This window comes from Macaca fascicularis, chromosome 2, assembly GCF_037993035.2.
Source record: "Macaca fascicularis isolate 582-1 chromosome 2, T2T-MFA8v1.1".
NCBI classification, from domain to species: domain Eukaryota; kingdom Metazoa; phylum Chordata; class Mammalia; order Primates; family Cercopithecidae; genus Macaca; species Macaca fascicularis.
Window position 1 is genome coordinate 174407654 of NC_088376.1, and position 12754 is coordinate 174420407.

Consider the following 12754-nt stretch of genomic DNA (forward strand, 5'->3'; position numbering starts at 1 on the left):
ACAGCATGAGTTTGTGGAGAAAGCATGTGATGAGGCATCAGAACCCTCAAGTACTAAGACTGGCCTAGCTACTATCTGGCCATGTGACACTAGGTACAACATACCTGTAAAATAAAAGAATGAATTATATGTCACTAAGGGTCCAATGAACTTCGGCATTCTGTTATTCCAAAACAATCGTGGCACTTTATAAGTCTATATAGCTGTCTTCTTGGATATTTTCCTTCCCATTTTCCTAACGTTTCTCAAAACACAAGGAAAAGTTTAAGCCCAATTAAGCTTAATATTTTCCTTGGATATTTTCCTTCCCATTTTCCTAACGTTTCTCAAAACACAAGAAAAAGTTTAAGCCCAATTAAGCAGAAAGATACATTTGAAGTAAAGATTTCAAGTCGTTTCAGAATATGCTTATAATGAAATACACAGATAAAATAGTTGTTCAATTAAGAAACATTTATTCTTTTATAAATGAAAGTGAAATTGCAGTTGTAAATATGAACTAAGAAACATTGGTTTTACAAGATAACTAGCTACATGACCATGACCTTAAGGTGTGATATGGTTTGGTTCTGTGTCTCCACCAAATCTCATCTTGTAGCTCCCATAATTCCATGTTGTGGGAGGGACCTGGTGGGAAATAATTTAATCAAGGGGGCAGGTTTTTCCCATGCTGTTCTTGGGATAGTAAGTCTTACCAGATCTGATGGTTTTAAAAATGGGAGTTTCCCTGCACAACTCTCTCGCCTTGTCTGCTGCCATCCATGTAAGATGTGACTTGCTCCTCTTTGCCTTCCACCATGATTGTAAGGCCTCCCCAGTCATGTGGAACTGTAAGTCCATTAAACCTCTTTCTTTTGTAAATTGCCCAGTCTCAGGTATGTCTTTATCAGCAGCATGAAAATGCACTAATACAAGGTGCTAGACAAGGTGATTAAAGGCTCTATAAATTCTAAATTGTGCAATTCTAAGACATTCTTGGCATTTTACATGCCTAGATGACTGCCATCTTTTTTTGATATTTTTCCCTCACATGTTCCAGTCTATTCTCATTACAGAAGAATACGTTTAACACAGTTACAGAAACAGAGGTTTTAAATAAAGATTTAAAAGTAACTTCAAAATATATTTGCACTGAAGTATACAGGCAAAATTGTTTCTGAGTCAGGAAACATTTATTCTTCCCCATAAATTAAATGAAAGTGAAACTGTGAATATGAAGCAAAGTTATCTCACAAGGTAACTCTGAATTCTTTTAATTCTGAAACCAGAGATATATACAACACTTACAGCATTCACACAACACTATTGTCAAAATAGGGTTTTGACCGCTAAAAATGAAAATTCTTAGTGACAAGCTTTAGATATGCAACTTAGCCCATTGGGTATTCACTTCATCACAAAAAGCAACTATAGACAAAGAGTTTTTCCCTCTCCCCGACACAAGAAAGTGAAATTACAGACTTTTAAAGCAGAAAAAATTTTCTCCAAAATGCAAATGATTAAGGTCCAAGAAACAAATGAACAGAAGATCTCAATTATTCAATTGAGCGAGTGATTTAGTTTGCATATTAACTCCTTTTCTTACTACTTCCTGGTATCTGATTCTGGCAATATTTATCCTGTATCTACTGGGCAAGACACTGGGAACACAGAGAAGTTTTACACAAGGTCCAGCAGTATGCTGGTAAAGGTTCAACAACTAGCTCTTGAGGGAAAGGTAGGTCTTCACTTACAGCATTTACCAATTTCTATGGTGTAAATGCTCCAATTGTGGCAGATTTCAAGCTAGCAACAACTTGACAACTGGCTCATAAAATCCCTCAAACTAATGATTGTCACTCATAAGCCATTATAAGCCAGCTCCAACACACCACTGTATGGTCTCCACCTTCAAGTAGCTCATAATCTCTTCATGGGTACCTATTTAAGGGGATATAAAAGAATGGGGAATATTGAGGTAAAATTTAAATCAATTATATTTTTTAGGTAGTTTTAAAAGTTAGAAGGAACACAAATTTCTGTGGGATTTTCCTACCTCTTTACTATTTCCCTTTTTCTCTTGCTTAAATTTATTTCAGGAAAATTAAAGTGTAGAATACTTGAGGGGAGAGTAAAGGATGAGGGAAATAAGAATTTAAAAAGACAAGAAAAACATACTAAGAAATATACTAACAGTTACGTTTCCATTACAAGAAAAAATCTACTAAGATAAGAGCAAATATAGTATAACTATTAAAATTCCATCTGCTTCAAGCTCTTTCAGTTCATTTCACAAGTCCTGAAGATTTGTCCTGACTTCTTTGGCTGCTGCTTTGATAAAATTAGCTGGCTTCTTTAGCACTATATTGAAGAGCACACAGCTTTACACCACTCACACAAGCAGCTCATAATAAAAGAAAACTGAGCTTCCTTTGCATAGACACCCCTGACCTTGTATCAGATCTTGGGCACCTGCCGACTGGGGTGACCGGGGTATTCTTCTGGTAGCAAAACGTGGAGTCTGCAGGTAGGACATGTCCCCTGTTGCATCAACCATGGTCTAATGCACTAAGGAGCAAAAAGATTTATGTCAGTCTCTCAGTTAGCCTAGCAGAGGCAGTTGTCACTCTATGCATCAGGGTTACCAACCAACATGTCTTCTGGTGGATCTTTAAAGCCTTACCCTGTGGATTGTCAAGCTAATTGCTGCAACCATGGCACCTTCCCTGTGGTTTCCTGAACAAAATAGGTGGGTACTGCACAATACCTTTTAGCTAGTTTATTCTATTAGAAATTCTTCCTTCAACCCCAATTTTCAAGTTGACTAGCAATTCTTCCTGACAAGGAAATTGGAGAAACTTGCTATATTCTTTCTTTGGTTTACTATATACTATTCTCATTTATAATTCAGAAAAAGTCATAACTAATCATACAAAAGTCACTAGTACCTGATATGAAATGCTTATGGTGTTTGCAGTTAAAATCCCTAGATCATGAATACACTTCTCAGATTGTTTTCTTCGGTGATAATGACAATCATTTTCGGCTATGAACTATCTGTTAAGTCACTTGCTTGAATACTGACTCTCCAAAAACAAATCATTTTTACCTATATAAATAATGGAGGGCCAGGTCAGATGAGAGAGGATTAATAATAAGCACTATATATAATAGGCCTACTAACTATAGTCATAAAAAATAACCTGAATGAATTATATGCTTTCTACTCATGGGCAATGGCAAAGAGTAGCATACATTTTGTTAAACATGTATTTCCTTAATTGTCAGAACCTTATAAACTTCAAAGGGGAAAGTCAATGGCTAAGGATCTTTCCTAGAAAACTTTTGGGATTAGACATTTTGTGGATGTATCTTCATATTAGAGCAAATACAAAATATAATTCTGTACCAGGTACCACAAATCATATCTTTGAAATGATGTCTTACAAACATGGCTTGACTGAACTGGCTATTATTCACTTCCCTGAAAAGCCTTTCTTTTCTATGACTACCTTTCCTGTGTCAAATTACATCTCTGCAACAGAGGACTTGGGTCATAAATTATATATCAATAGCAACTGTGTGGCAGTAACACCAGAATTTATATAAATGCCAAGAATCAACAAAAGACATGACAACCTCACATTTTTTTCTTTTTTTTGAGATGGAGTCTCGCTCTGTCACCCAGGCTGGAGTGCAGTGGCCCAATCTCGGCTCACTGCAAGCTCCACCTCCTGGGTTCACACCACTCTGCCACCTCAGCCTCCCGAGTAGCTGGGACTACAGGCATCTGCCGCCATGCCCGGCTAACTTTGTTTCTGTATTTTTAGTAGAGATGAGGTTTCACCGTGTTAGCCAGGATGGTCTCAATCTCCTGACCTCGTGATCCACCCGCCTCAGCCTCCTGAAGTGCTGGGATTACAGGCGTTGGCCACCACGCCCAGCCCAACCTCACATTTTTCTAACATCAAAACTCAAGCCTGAGTATCTTTCAAAAGCAAATATAGGAGCCTGGAGAGACTGATAAATCTTATGCTTTATGAAAGGGGGCTGTCATTAATTATGGACAAAGAACACTATGTGGTATTTATAGCATGTCAATTTCAACTGGTGCTGTTGCTAGTTCTGCCACTAGATTACCACGTCAATTGATATTTGTCCCAGTTCTGTTAGAAGGAACTGCCTACTGTGTACGATCTGACTCTCAACATTGTCCCCTTCTTTGGTAGGGTGGATGGAGATCCACCTGACAGAGCACAATGCAATCCATGGTTATGTATGGGAAAAGCATAAATGTTTCTGTGTGGTACCCAAAAGCTCACAGTTATACCCAGTGGAACTTGTGAGATAACAATGGATAATGATGCCTGTATACAACAGTAACTAAGGCAGTATGAATCTCATTTAGCTGATTAATGGGAAAATTTAAAGTGTTACCTGAGCGTGGAATTTGTGAGCGCAAGGCAAAACTGAAAGATTTTCTGGAGACAGATTCTCATGACAGATCACACAAGGCTCTTCTTCTTCCTCTTCCTCATCCTAGGGAAAATACAGAAAATGTTAAATTTAGCTCATTGTTTTCTCCCAAATCTAAATGTGTTCAGAATCAACAATTTCAGTCTTACTGGATTATTGGCTCCTTCCCATGTGGCAGGACCTTGTGAAGTGAGGGGCCTCCATGCTGGTTTTGGGGGCTGGGCAGCATTAGGCTGTGATGGAGAATGACTAGGTGAAACACAATTAACATTTGACACTGATTTTCCTTGACTCTGAAAATAAGAATACAATGTTTATTTTTTCAGAATTGTCCTAAAACAGTAAGAGCTGACACATTAGCACAGAATGGGGTATAGTAAGAACTAGCAAAAGGGTAAATAATCAGATTTGTGAGAAATCTTGAACAAAATGGTGGCAATACTTATATACTCAGAGCTAAGTAAAAACAAAAATAACTCTATACATTCTTTTAATTAAATCTTTCAAGAAAATTAGAAAATATCTCCCTCTTCAGACTCAAAGTAACTAGAGCAAATTTCAAGGTCAGTTTTATTCTAGAATGATTAGGTAATAGGCATTTCAAAAAGACTTCTGATATAATTTGTTAAGTTGAAGCTGTTATTTACTGTTAATAGATGATTTAATATGATTACAAGTTACTGATTTGCTGAACAGGTTATGGAGATAATTAAAACAGTTAACTACTAGAGTTAAGGGCAGAGAGATACAGGTTTTTTGGTTGTTTTCACATTTTACCTGAGACTTTTTGGGGTCAATAAACTGGGAAATCTTGCAAACAATTTCATCAAATGTCAGTCCAGACAAGGACTTTCCATGAGCATCCTTCAGTTTCCGTAAGAAATCTGTAAGCTCCTTTCTGGAAGAGATTAATGAAAGGAAAGGGCAGTAATGATTTTCCTTAGTACCTTTGAGGATGTGCCCACCAAAGGAGATATAAAATCCTATCATTATGATTGATGTGTATTATATAGACAGGACTCTTTAGGTCTTTGATCTAAAAAAGTGATCACAGGTCCATCTGCATTTATCTTAAACCAAAATGAAAACTCCTAATTGTGTTCATTAACGATACTTAATGTTTTCATGAGTGATAAAGTTTAGTACTTATTTTCTTTCCAAAAAGAGACTTTGTTTTTGAGAGCTCACTAGGTGAAAATTAAGTTTATCCACTTATTTATGCACTGGCTTCTTTATACCATCTCTCAAGTGGTCTCTTGCTCAGGATAACATTATTTTTAACTATGTTGCTATTGGTTTCTCTCTTATCAGTGTTAATAGTTGTACTTTTGTAAAACTCAGAAAACAAAGATTAAACAGAACAGGAAAGCAAAGGTTAAAAATCACATTAATTATATAATGAAAGAACCCACAATTATTTTAATTGATATGTTCCTTTTCAACTCCCAAGATCCACTGACCCAAAGCTTGCATCTACATTTTTGATGGGACAAAGTAGAATGAAATATTTTTGTTTCCCAAATGAAGCGTCATGTCATCAGCCTTATGCAGCTACCTTTGATTTATAATGTTTTTATACATATTTATAACAACTGTACTACAGTTCTATTGTATTATCTATTCACTATTATGAAATTTATAAAATTATAATTTAACAATGAAGTATGCCAGTATATATATTAAATGTTTGTATTCAAATAAAAATACTTGTAAAAAGTAGAATTATTTCCTTAGATATGAGTTGAGATAAAAGAAACTTCATTTGTGTAGGAATATAATTAAGTATCTTTCTACTAAAGGTAGACTGTGAAAAGCACAGTAAAGTTATGATTTCTTGCATTTTTAGTGTGTTCTCCAACAAAGAAACTATAAGGACCCTCAAAAATAAGGAAATTAGGAAATTAAATCCTAAAGATGTTTGGGCTTATATAGCATACAATCAACTTAAAATTCACTTTGGAGATAGGTTAATTATGGCAGTTAGTGTCATTAAAATTGGGCAAGTTTATATCTAGTTGTACTTTCAGTAAATGAGCAAACCTAAATTTAAAGTTATTCTCTCATGATTTAAGACTAGTAACTTTTAAATGAAGAGGTTCACCACTGAACACTGTCCCTTCTTGGTAAATTTCTTTTTCCTTACCAAGGTCAAGGTAAGGAAATATCTGTACTTTTTTTGTGTTTGTTATGTTTTGCTGAAATGTTTCATTGCCACAATTATGGCTATGAAAACTGGAGAATATGATCTGTACCCACCAGTAAATAAAAACTAAAATACCTGGTTTGTTGTGGAAAGGCAGTTTTCAGCCTGTCTGTAATTCTCTCCCAATTCATCATGGAGGGATCACTCGCTAGACCTGCACTGGGAGGCACAGCGTCTCCCACAGGCGCTGGCAGCGCCCAGGCTATGCCAGTCATCTGTAAAAGGCAGAGAGTTATAGCCCATCAGGTTTAATTATGAAGAAGTTACATTCCTATACCTCAGAACATGGGTACAATGAAGAAGAGTACTGGCATACACATTCAATTTTTAGAGTTTTTCTCTTAATTAATATTTCTAATTGTTTATATCTATTTTAAACTTATTTTTAAAATAGGACAAAGAAAATGGATAGAATGAAGAATACTGACATACACAATCCCTTTTAGGGTTTTTCTGTTAACTAATACAAGCAATATTTCTAACTGTTTATAAATATTTAAAACTTATTTTTAAAACAGGACATGCTTGCTTCAGTAATTACACACATGTACAAAAACATGAAGGCTGTTTACTGCTGTTTCTTTTTTAACAGTGAAAACTGAAAAAAACCTGATGTCTATAGAGGAATGAATAAATTATGGCACATCTAATCGAGTTTTTAAAAATAGAACTGTATGTCTGGGCATAAGAGATATGCATGAAATATTTTTTAAAAAGTCTATGGCACAGTATGATATGACTTCCTTTTATATTAAAAAATTTAAAATGCATATGTATACACGGAGAAAGGTCTGTAAATTACCATGCGTAAGTGGTGACTATTTCTTAGGGATTCAGTTGCACAGTAACTTTGTTTTCTAATGTGCTTACATTTCTATATTATTCACATTTTGTGATTAGCATACATACCTTTATAACAAGAAACTAAAGTTACATTTTCAAACAACCAAATAAAGATGGGAATACTGCTAGAATTGCTCTGCCCAATGTCTCATCAACGTTGTAGACAAAGGTGGTACAGAAGTTGTTGTGACACTTAACCATGAAACTGTGTTTTCTCCATATTTTATGGTAGTTCCTTCTTAAGATTCTAATTAAATAATATAATAAGTGAATATTTTTGGAGTGCTCATCTGATTACTAAGATAATTATGAACATTGTATCTTTTATGAAGGCTCTAATGGGTTATTTTCAAATATTAGGTTATTATTTGTGAAAAACTAGCAACTACTAATAGTCATTGTAATAATTTGTACAGAGCCTAGTAAGTGAGGAGAAGCAGAATATTTCCCAGAAATCTGAATTTGCTTCAATGTCAAGCTTTACCCCAGGAATCAGAAAGTAATCTTATTAGGAGGTTAAGGCATTTTAATGTTTTTAATAAAATTTTATCATAGTTTCTTATAGAATGGTGGGCAAATTGCAAGAGTTAACACTGTAATATCATGGTAATAAAAAGATGTGTTACTTATTTAGCATGTTAAGGACTATATACAGATTTGTTTACAGACAGGTAGCCTTGACAATAATGAGCAGAGTTCATCTGACCATTTATTTCAAAAGGAAACTGTTAGCAATATATGGGGACCAGAAAAGAAAAGAAACAATTAATTGCACCTAAATATAGGAAAATCCAGATTAGAGAATTTTCATTAATTACATTTAACATCATTCTTTTGGAAGATTTTTCTTTAATAAAAAAAAGTTTACCTTCACCAAGATTACAACTGATAATTCTGGTAATTTCAAATTTATTTGTTCCTTCTTCCGGTTTGGACAAAGTTCATCTGGCTATTTGTAGCTGGGAAGATTTATAACTTTACAGTTTACGTTCCAAGGTGATGCTATTTTTATTGTCTGTTTATAGATACAGTTGAAACATTATCCTACTATGTGTGTGTACGTGTGTGGAAATAAAATTTATAATTTAGTTTGTTGTGACTTGGCTTCTCTGCTTTTCAATCTTCCCAACAACCATGCCAAAAAAATCTATTAGAAATATCAATTTACCCTTCATTGTTGCCTGTTTCAGAAGTAATACTATAATTTTAAGGATTCTGTAGTATAAAAACATATTTATCTTTGTATCCCAAAACTAAGCTAGTATCAGTTAAATAATATATGTAACACCCTGAGCACAGTGCTTCACAGGAAGCATTCATTCATCGCCATCACCACCATCATTATCACATCAAATAAATGAACAAAATGAAGATACTCATTCAGGAAGCCCACTAGAGTAATAAGAAAACTAACTAACATCTATTCCACCAAGAAAGCTTTTACCAGGGGGGCTCTAGGTTGGCCAGTTGCAGAGACGACTCCTGGACAAACTGCAGGCATTTGAGGAACAGTAAGTATGGGTCTAAAGAAAGATTCTTTCACAAGGGGTCTTCCTAAGAACTGCTGCATCTAAAAATAGAAAAAAAAAAATAAACAATAATAACAAATAAAAAACCCTGCACATATTTATATATTTATTTAGAACATCAACTAAATTCATACAGCAATTTGGGGGGGAGAGACACTCATCTGAACTCAAGATACAAAGCACATTAGAAACAATGTATGTCAGATAATGAAATATACGAGTATCAGAAAAAGGGCAATGAGATATACTGAAAAAAGCTTGACAAAGACAGAAAAGAAATAGATTCTAGTCATATTTCTCTCTACCTAGCTGAATAACCTTGGAAACCAATTTCCTAAACTATAAAATGAGAAGGTTGTATAAAGTAATCATTAAGGTTCCCTCCCAACTGTAATCATATAGGACTATGCAAAGGAGGTTCTCAGGAAGTGTTATCCATGTTGGTGGGCAATATTGATACTCAGAAATTTCACAGAACAACCCAAAGTTATCCATAGAAAATATTTTATATTGGAGGTAATACTTGATGAAATTCTGACTTAATGTTTAGCTCCAAAGGAGAGTTGGAGGAGGAAGTGGGATGGGCCTGGGAGATATGATATAGTGATTTGCAGATATGCTTGTGGGTATTACCATACTTCCCAGGGGGTTATGGAAATCTAGACCTTTTTAGCAGCTATCTGTGGAAAAGATACCTTGATGGCTGCAGTACAGAAGGGGGCAGATTTATTGAATATGTACTACGTGCCAGGCCTACTACTGGCATAAAGCATAAAGCAGGAGTTCAACAACAATTTGTTACTGAACTTAAAAAATGAGGAACAGCAACATAGCTCTAAGTAATGATCCTAAAACTATCATATGAAAAATTAATGGGGAACTTTACAATGGATAGATTGGATTGGCATTTGAGTCTTAACGTCTGAAAAGAACATTATGTACCTGCTAGGTAAGAAAAAGATTTTTTTAAACAACTGGGGAAATAAAAATTCCAACTGGATATTAAAAATTACAATTTTCTCAGGTAAGACAATGGTATTATGATTATACCCAGTAAGAGTTCCTCATCTTTTAGGATATAGCCTAAAGTATAAATGGATAAATTGTATGATATCTGGGGTTTGCTTTAAAATATTCCAGTGGAGAGGAAAAAGGGAATGACATAAAACAAGGCTGACAATAAGTTGATAATACTGAGGCTGGCTCCTGGGTTTGAAGAGGTTCATTATACTATTTTTTACGTATGTGTCAAATTTTTTACATGTAAAGTCTTAAAAAAATGAAAGAATGGTGGGTACTGAGTCAACAGTCCTGCTCTGTTTGAGAACCACTATTACTTAACACTTTATTTTTATTTTTGATGGACACGTAATTGTACATTTTTAGGGGTACAATGTGATGTTTTCATACATGTATACACTGTGTAATGATCAAAGGGTAATTGGCATATCATCACCTCATCTGTCATTTCTTTGTGGTGGTAATATTCAAAATCCTCTCTTCTAGCCATTTTGAGATATACAATACTTTACTCTTAACTATAATAATCTTACTAATAGAATGCCAGAACTTATCCTTCCTAATTATACCCATTGACCAACCAACCTCTCCCTATGCTCGCCTTCCATTTATCCTCCCTAGTCTCTGGTAACCACTGTTCTACTAATTAATTTTATGAGACCACCTCTTTTAGATTCCACATGTGTGGGATCAGGTAGTATTTGGCTTATTTAACTTAATATAATGTCCTCTGGGGTCATCCATGTTGTCACAAATAACAGGATTTCATTCTTTTTTATGACTAAATAGTATTTCATTGTGTATATATACATTTTCCTTATCCATTCAACCTTTATGGACACTTAAATAGATGCCATATCTTAGCAACTGTAAATAATGTTGTAGTGAACATGGGATTGCAGATGTCTCTTTAGGATACTTGACTTCATGTCCTTTCCCACTATACCCAGTAGGATTGTTGGATCATATGGTAGTTCTATTTTTAATTTTTTGAGGAACATCGATACTATTTTCCATAATAGCTGTCCTAATTTACAATCCCACCAACAGTATGTAAGGGTTCCCTTTTCTCCATATCATCGCCAACATTTGATATCTTTTTTTTTTGATAATAGCTATTTTTTAAAAATTATTATACTTTAAGTTCTGGGATACATACACAGAATGTGCAGGTATGTTACATAGGTATACACATGCCATGGTGGTTTGCTGCACCCATCAACCCTTCATCTACATTAAGTATTTCTCCTAATGCTATCCCTCCCCTAGCCCCCAACCCTACAACAGGCCCCAATGTGTGATGTTCCCCTCCCTGTGTCCATGCGTTCTCGTTGTTCAACTCCCATTTATAAGTGAGAATATGCAGTGTTTGGTTTTCTGTTCCTGTGTTAGTTTGCTGAGAATGATGGTTTCTAACTTCATCCATGTCCCTGCAAAGGACATGAACACATCCTTTTTTTATGATGGCAGAGTATTCCATGGTGTATATGTGCCACATTTTCTTTATCCAGTCTATCACTGATGGGCATTTGGGTTGGTTCCAAGTCTTTGCTATTGTGAACAGTGCTGCAATAAACATACGTGTGTATGTGTCTTTATAGTAGAATTATTTATAATCATTTGGGTATATACCTAGTAATGGGATTGCTGAGTCAAATGGTATTTCTGGTTCTAGACCCTTAAGGAATCGCCATACTGTCTTCCACAATGGTTGAACTAATTTACACTCCCACCAACAGTGTAAAAGTGTTCCTATTTCTCCACATCCTCTCTAGTATCTGTTGTTTCCTGACTTTTTAATGATCGCCATTCTAACTGGCATGAGATGGTATCTCATTGTGGTTCCGATTTGCATTTCTCTAATAACCAGTGATGATGAGCTTTTTTTCATATGCTTGTTGGCCACATAAATGTCTTTGAGAAGTGTCTGTTCATATCCTTCACACACTTCTTGATGGGGTCATTTTTTTCTTGTAAATTTGTTTAAGTTCTTTGTAGATTCTGGATATTAGCCCTTTGTCAGATGGATAGATTGCAAAAATTTTCTCCTATTCTGTAGGTTGCCTGTTCATTTTGATGATAGTTTCTTTTGCTGTGCAGAAGCTCTTCAATTAGATCCCATTTGTCAGTTTTGGTTTTTGTTGCCACTGCTTTTGGTGTTTTAGTCATGAAGTTTTTGCCCATGCCTATGTCCTGAATGGTGTTGCCTAGGTTTTCTTCTAGGATTTTTAGGGTTTTAGGTCTTACATTTAAGTCTTTAATCCATTTTTAGTTGATCTTTGTATAAGGTGTAAGGAAGGGGTCCAGTTTCAGTTTTCTGCATATGGCCAGCCAGTTTTCCCAACACCTTTTATTAAATAGGGAATCTTTTCCCCATTGTTTGTTTTTGTCAGGTTTGTTAAAGATCAGATGGTTGTAGATGTGTGGCTTTATTTCTGAGGCCTCTGTTCTGTTCCATTGGTCTATATATCTGTTGGGGTACCAGTAGCTGTAATAACTAAAGTGAGGTGATATCCTGTAATTCTGATTTGCATTTCCTTGAATTCTTCTTATTCATGAATATGATGTATTTTTCCATTTCTTTATGTCCTCAATTTCTTTCATTGATGTTTTATAGTTTTCAGGGTAGTGATCTTTCTCCTCCTTGGTTAAATTTATTTCCAGGTATCTTTGTTTTCTGTAGCTATTGTAAATGGGATTTTCT

General features: G+C 35.1%; 1 protein-coding gene across 20 annotated transcripts in view; it reads right to left on the reverse strand.

Annotated features, from left to right (window-relative positions):
- Positions 1-438: 438 nt before the first annotated feature.
- Positions 439-12754, reverse strand: part of DZIP3 (DAZ interacting zinc finger protein 3) — a 97935-nt gene continuing 85619 nt past the window's right edge. For 13 of the 20 annotated variants that reach the window (XR_012431718.1, XR_012431720.1, XM_074033514.1 and 10 more), the window contains 6 exons: positions 8946-9071; positions 6734-6873; positions 5233-5353; positions 4605-4748; positions 4417-4518; positions 439-2547 (listed from right to left, as the gene is read on the reverse strand). Coding sequence is in view for 14 of the 20 variants with exons in the window: in XM_074033514.1 (XP_073889615.1) it covers positions 2437-2547; positions 4417-4518; positions 4605-4748; positions 5233-5353; positions 6734-6873; positions 8946-9071 (744 nt within the window). In the remaining 6 variants the exon portion in view is untranslated. Of the gene's footprint in view, positions 2548-4416; positions 4519-4604; positions 4749-5232; positions 5354-6733; positions 6874-8945; positions 9072-12754 lie in introns of those variants that run through there. The other 7 variants (XR_012431719.1, XR_012431721.1, XM_074033515.1 and 4 more) reach the window with 4 other exon arrangements.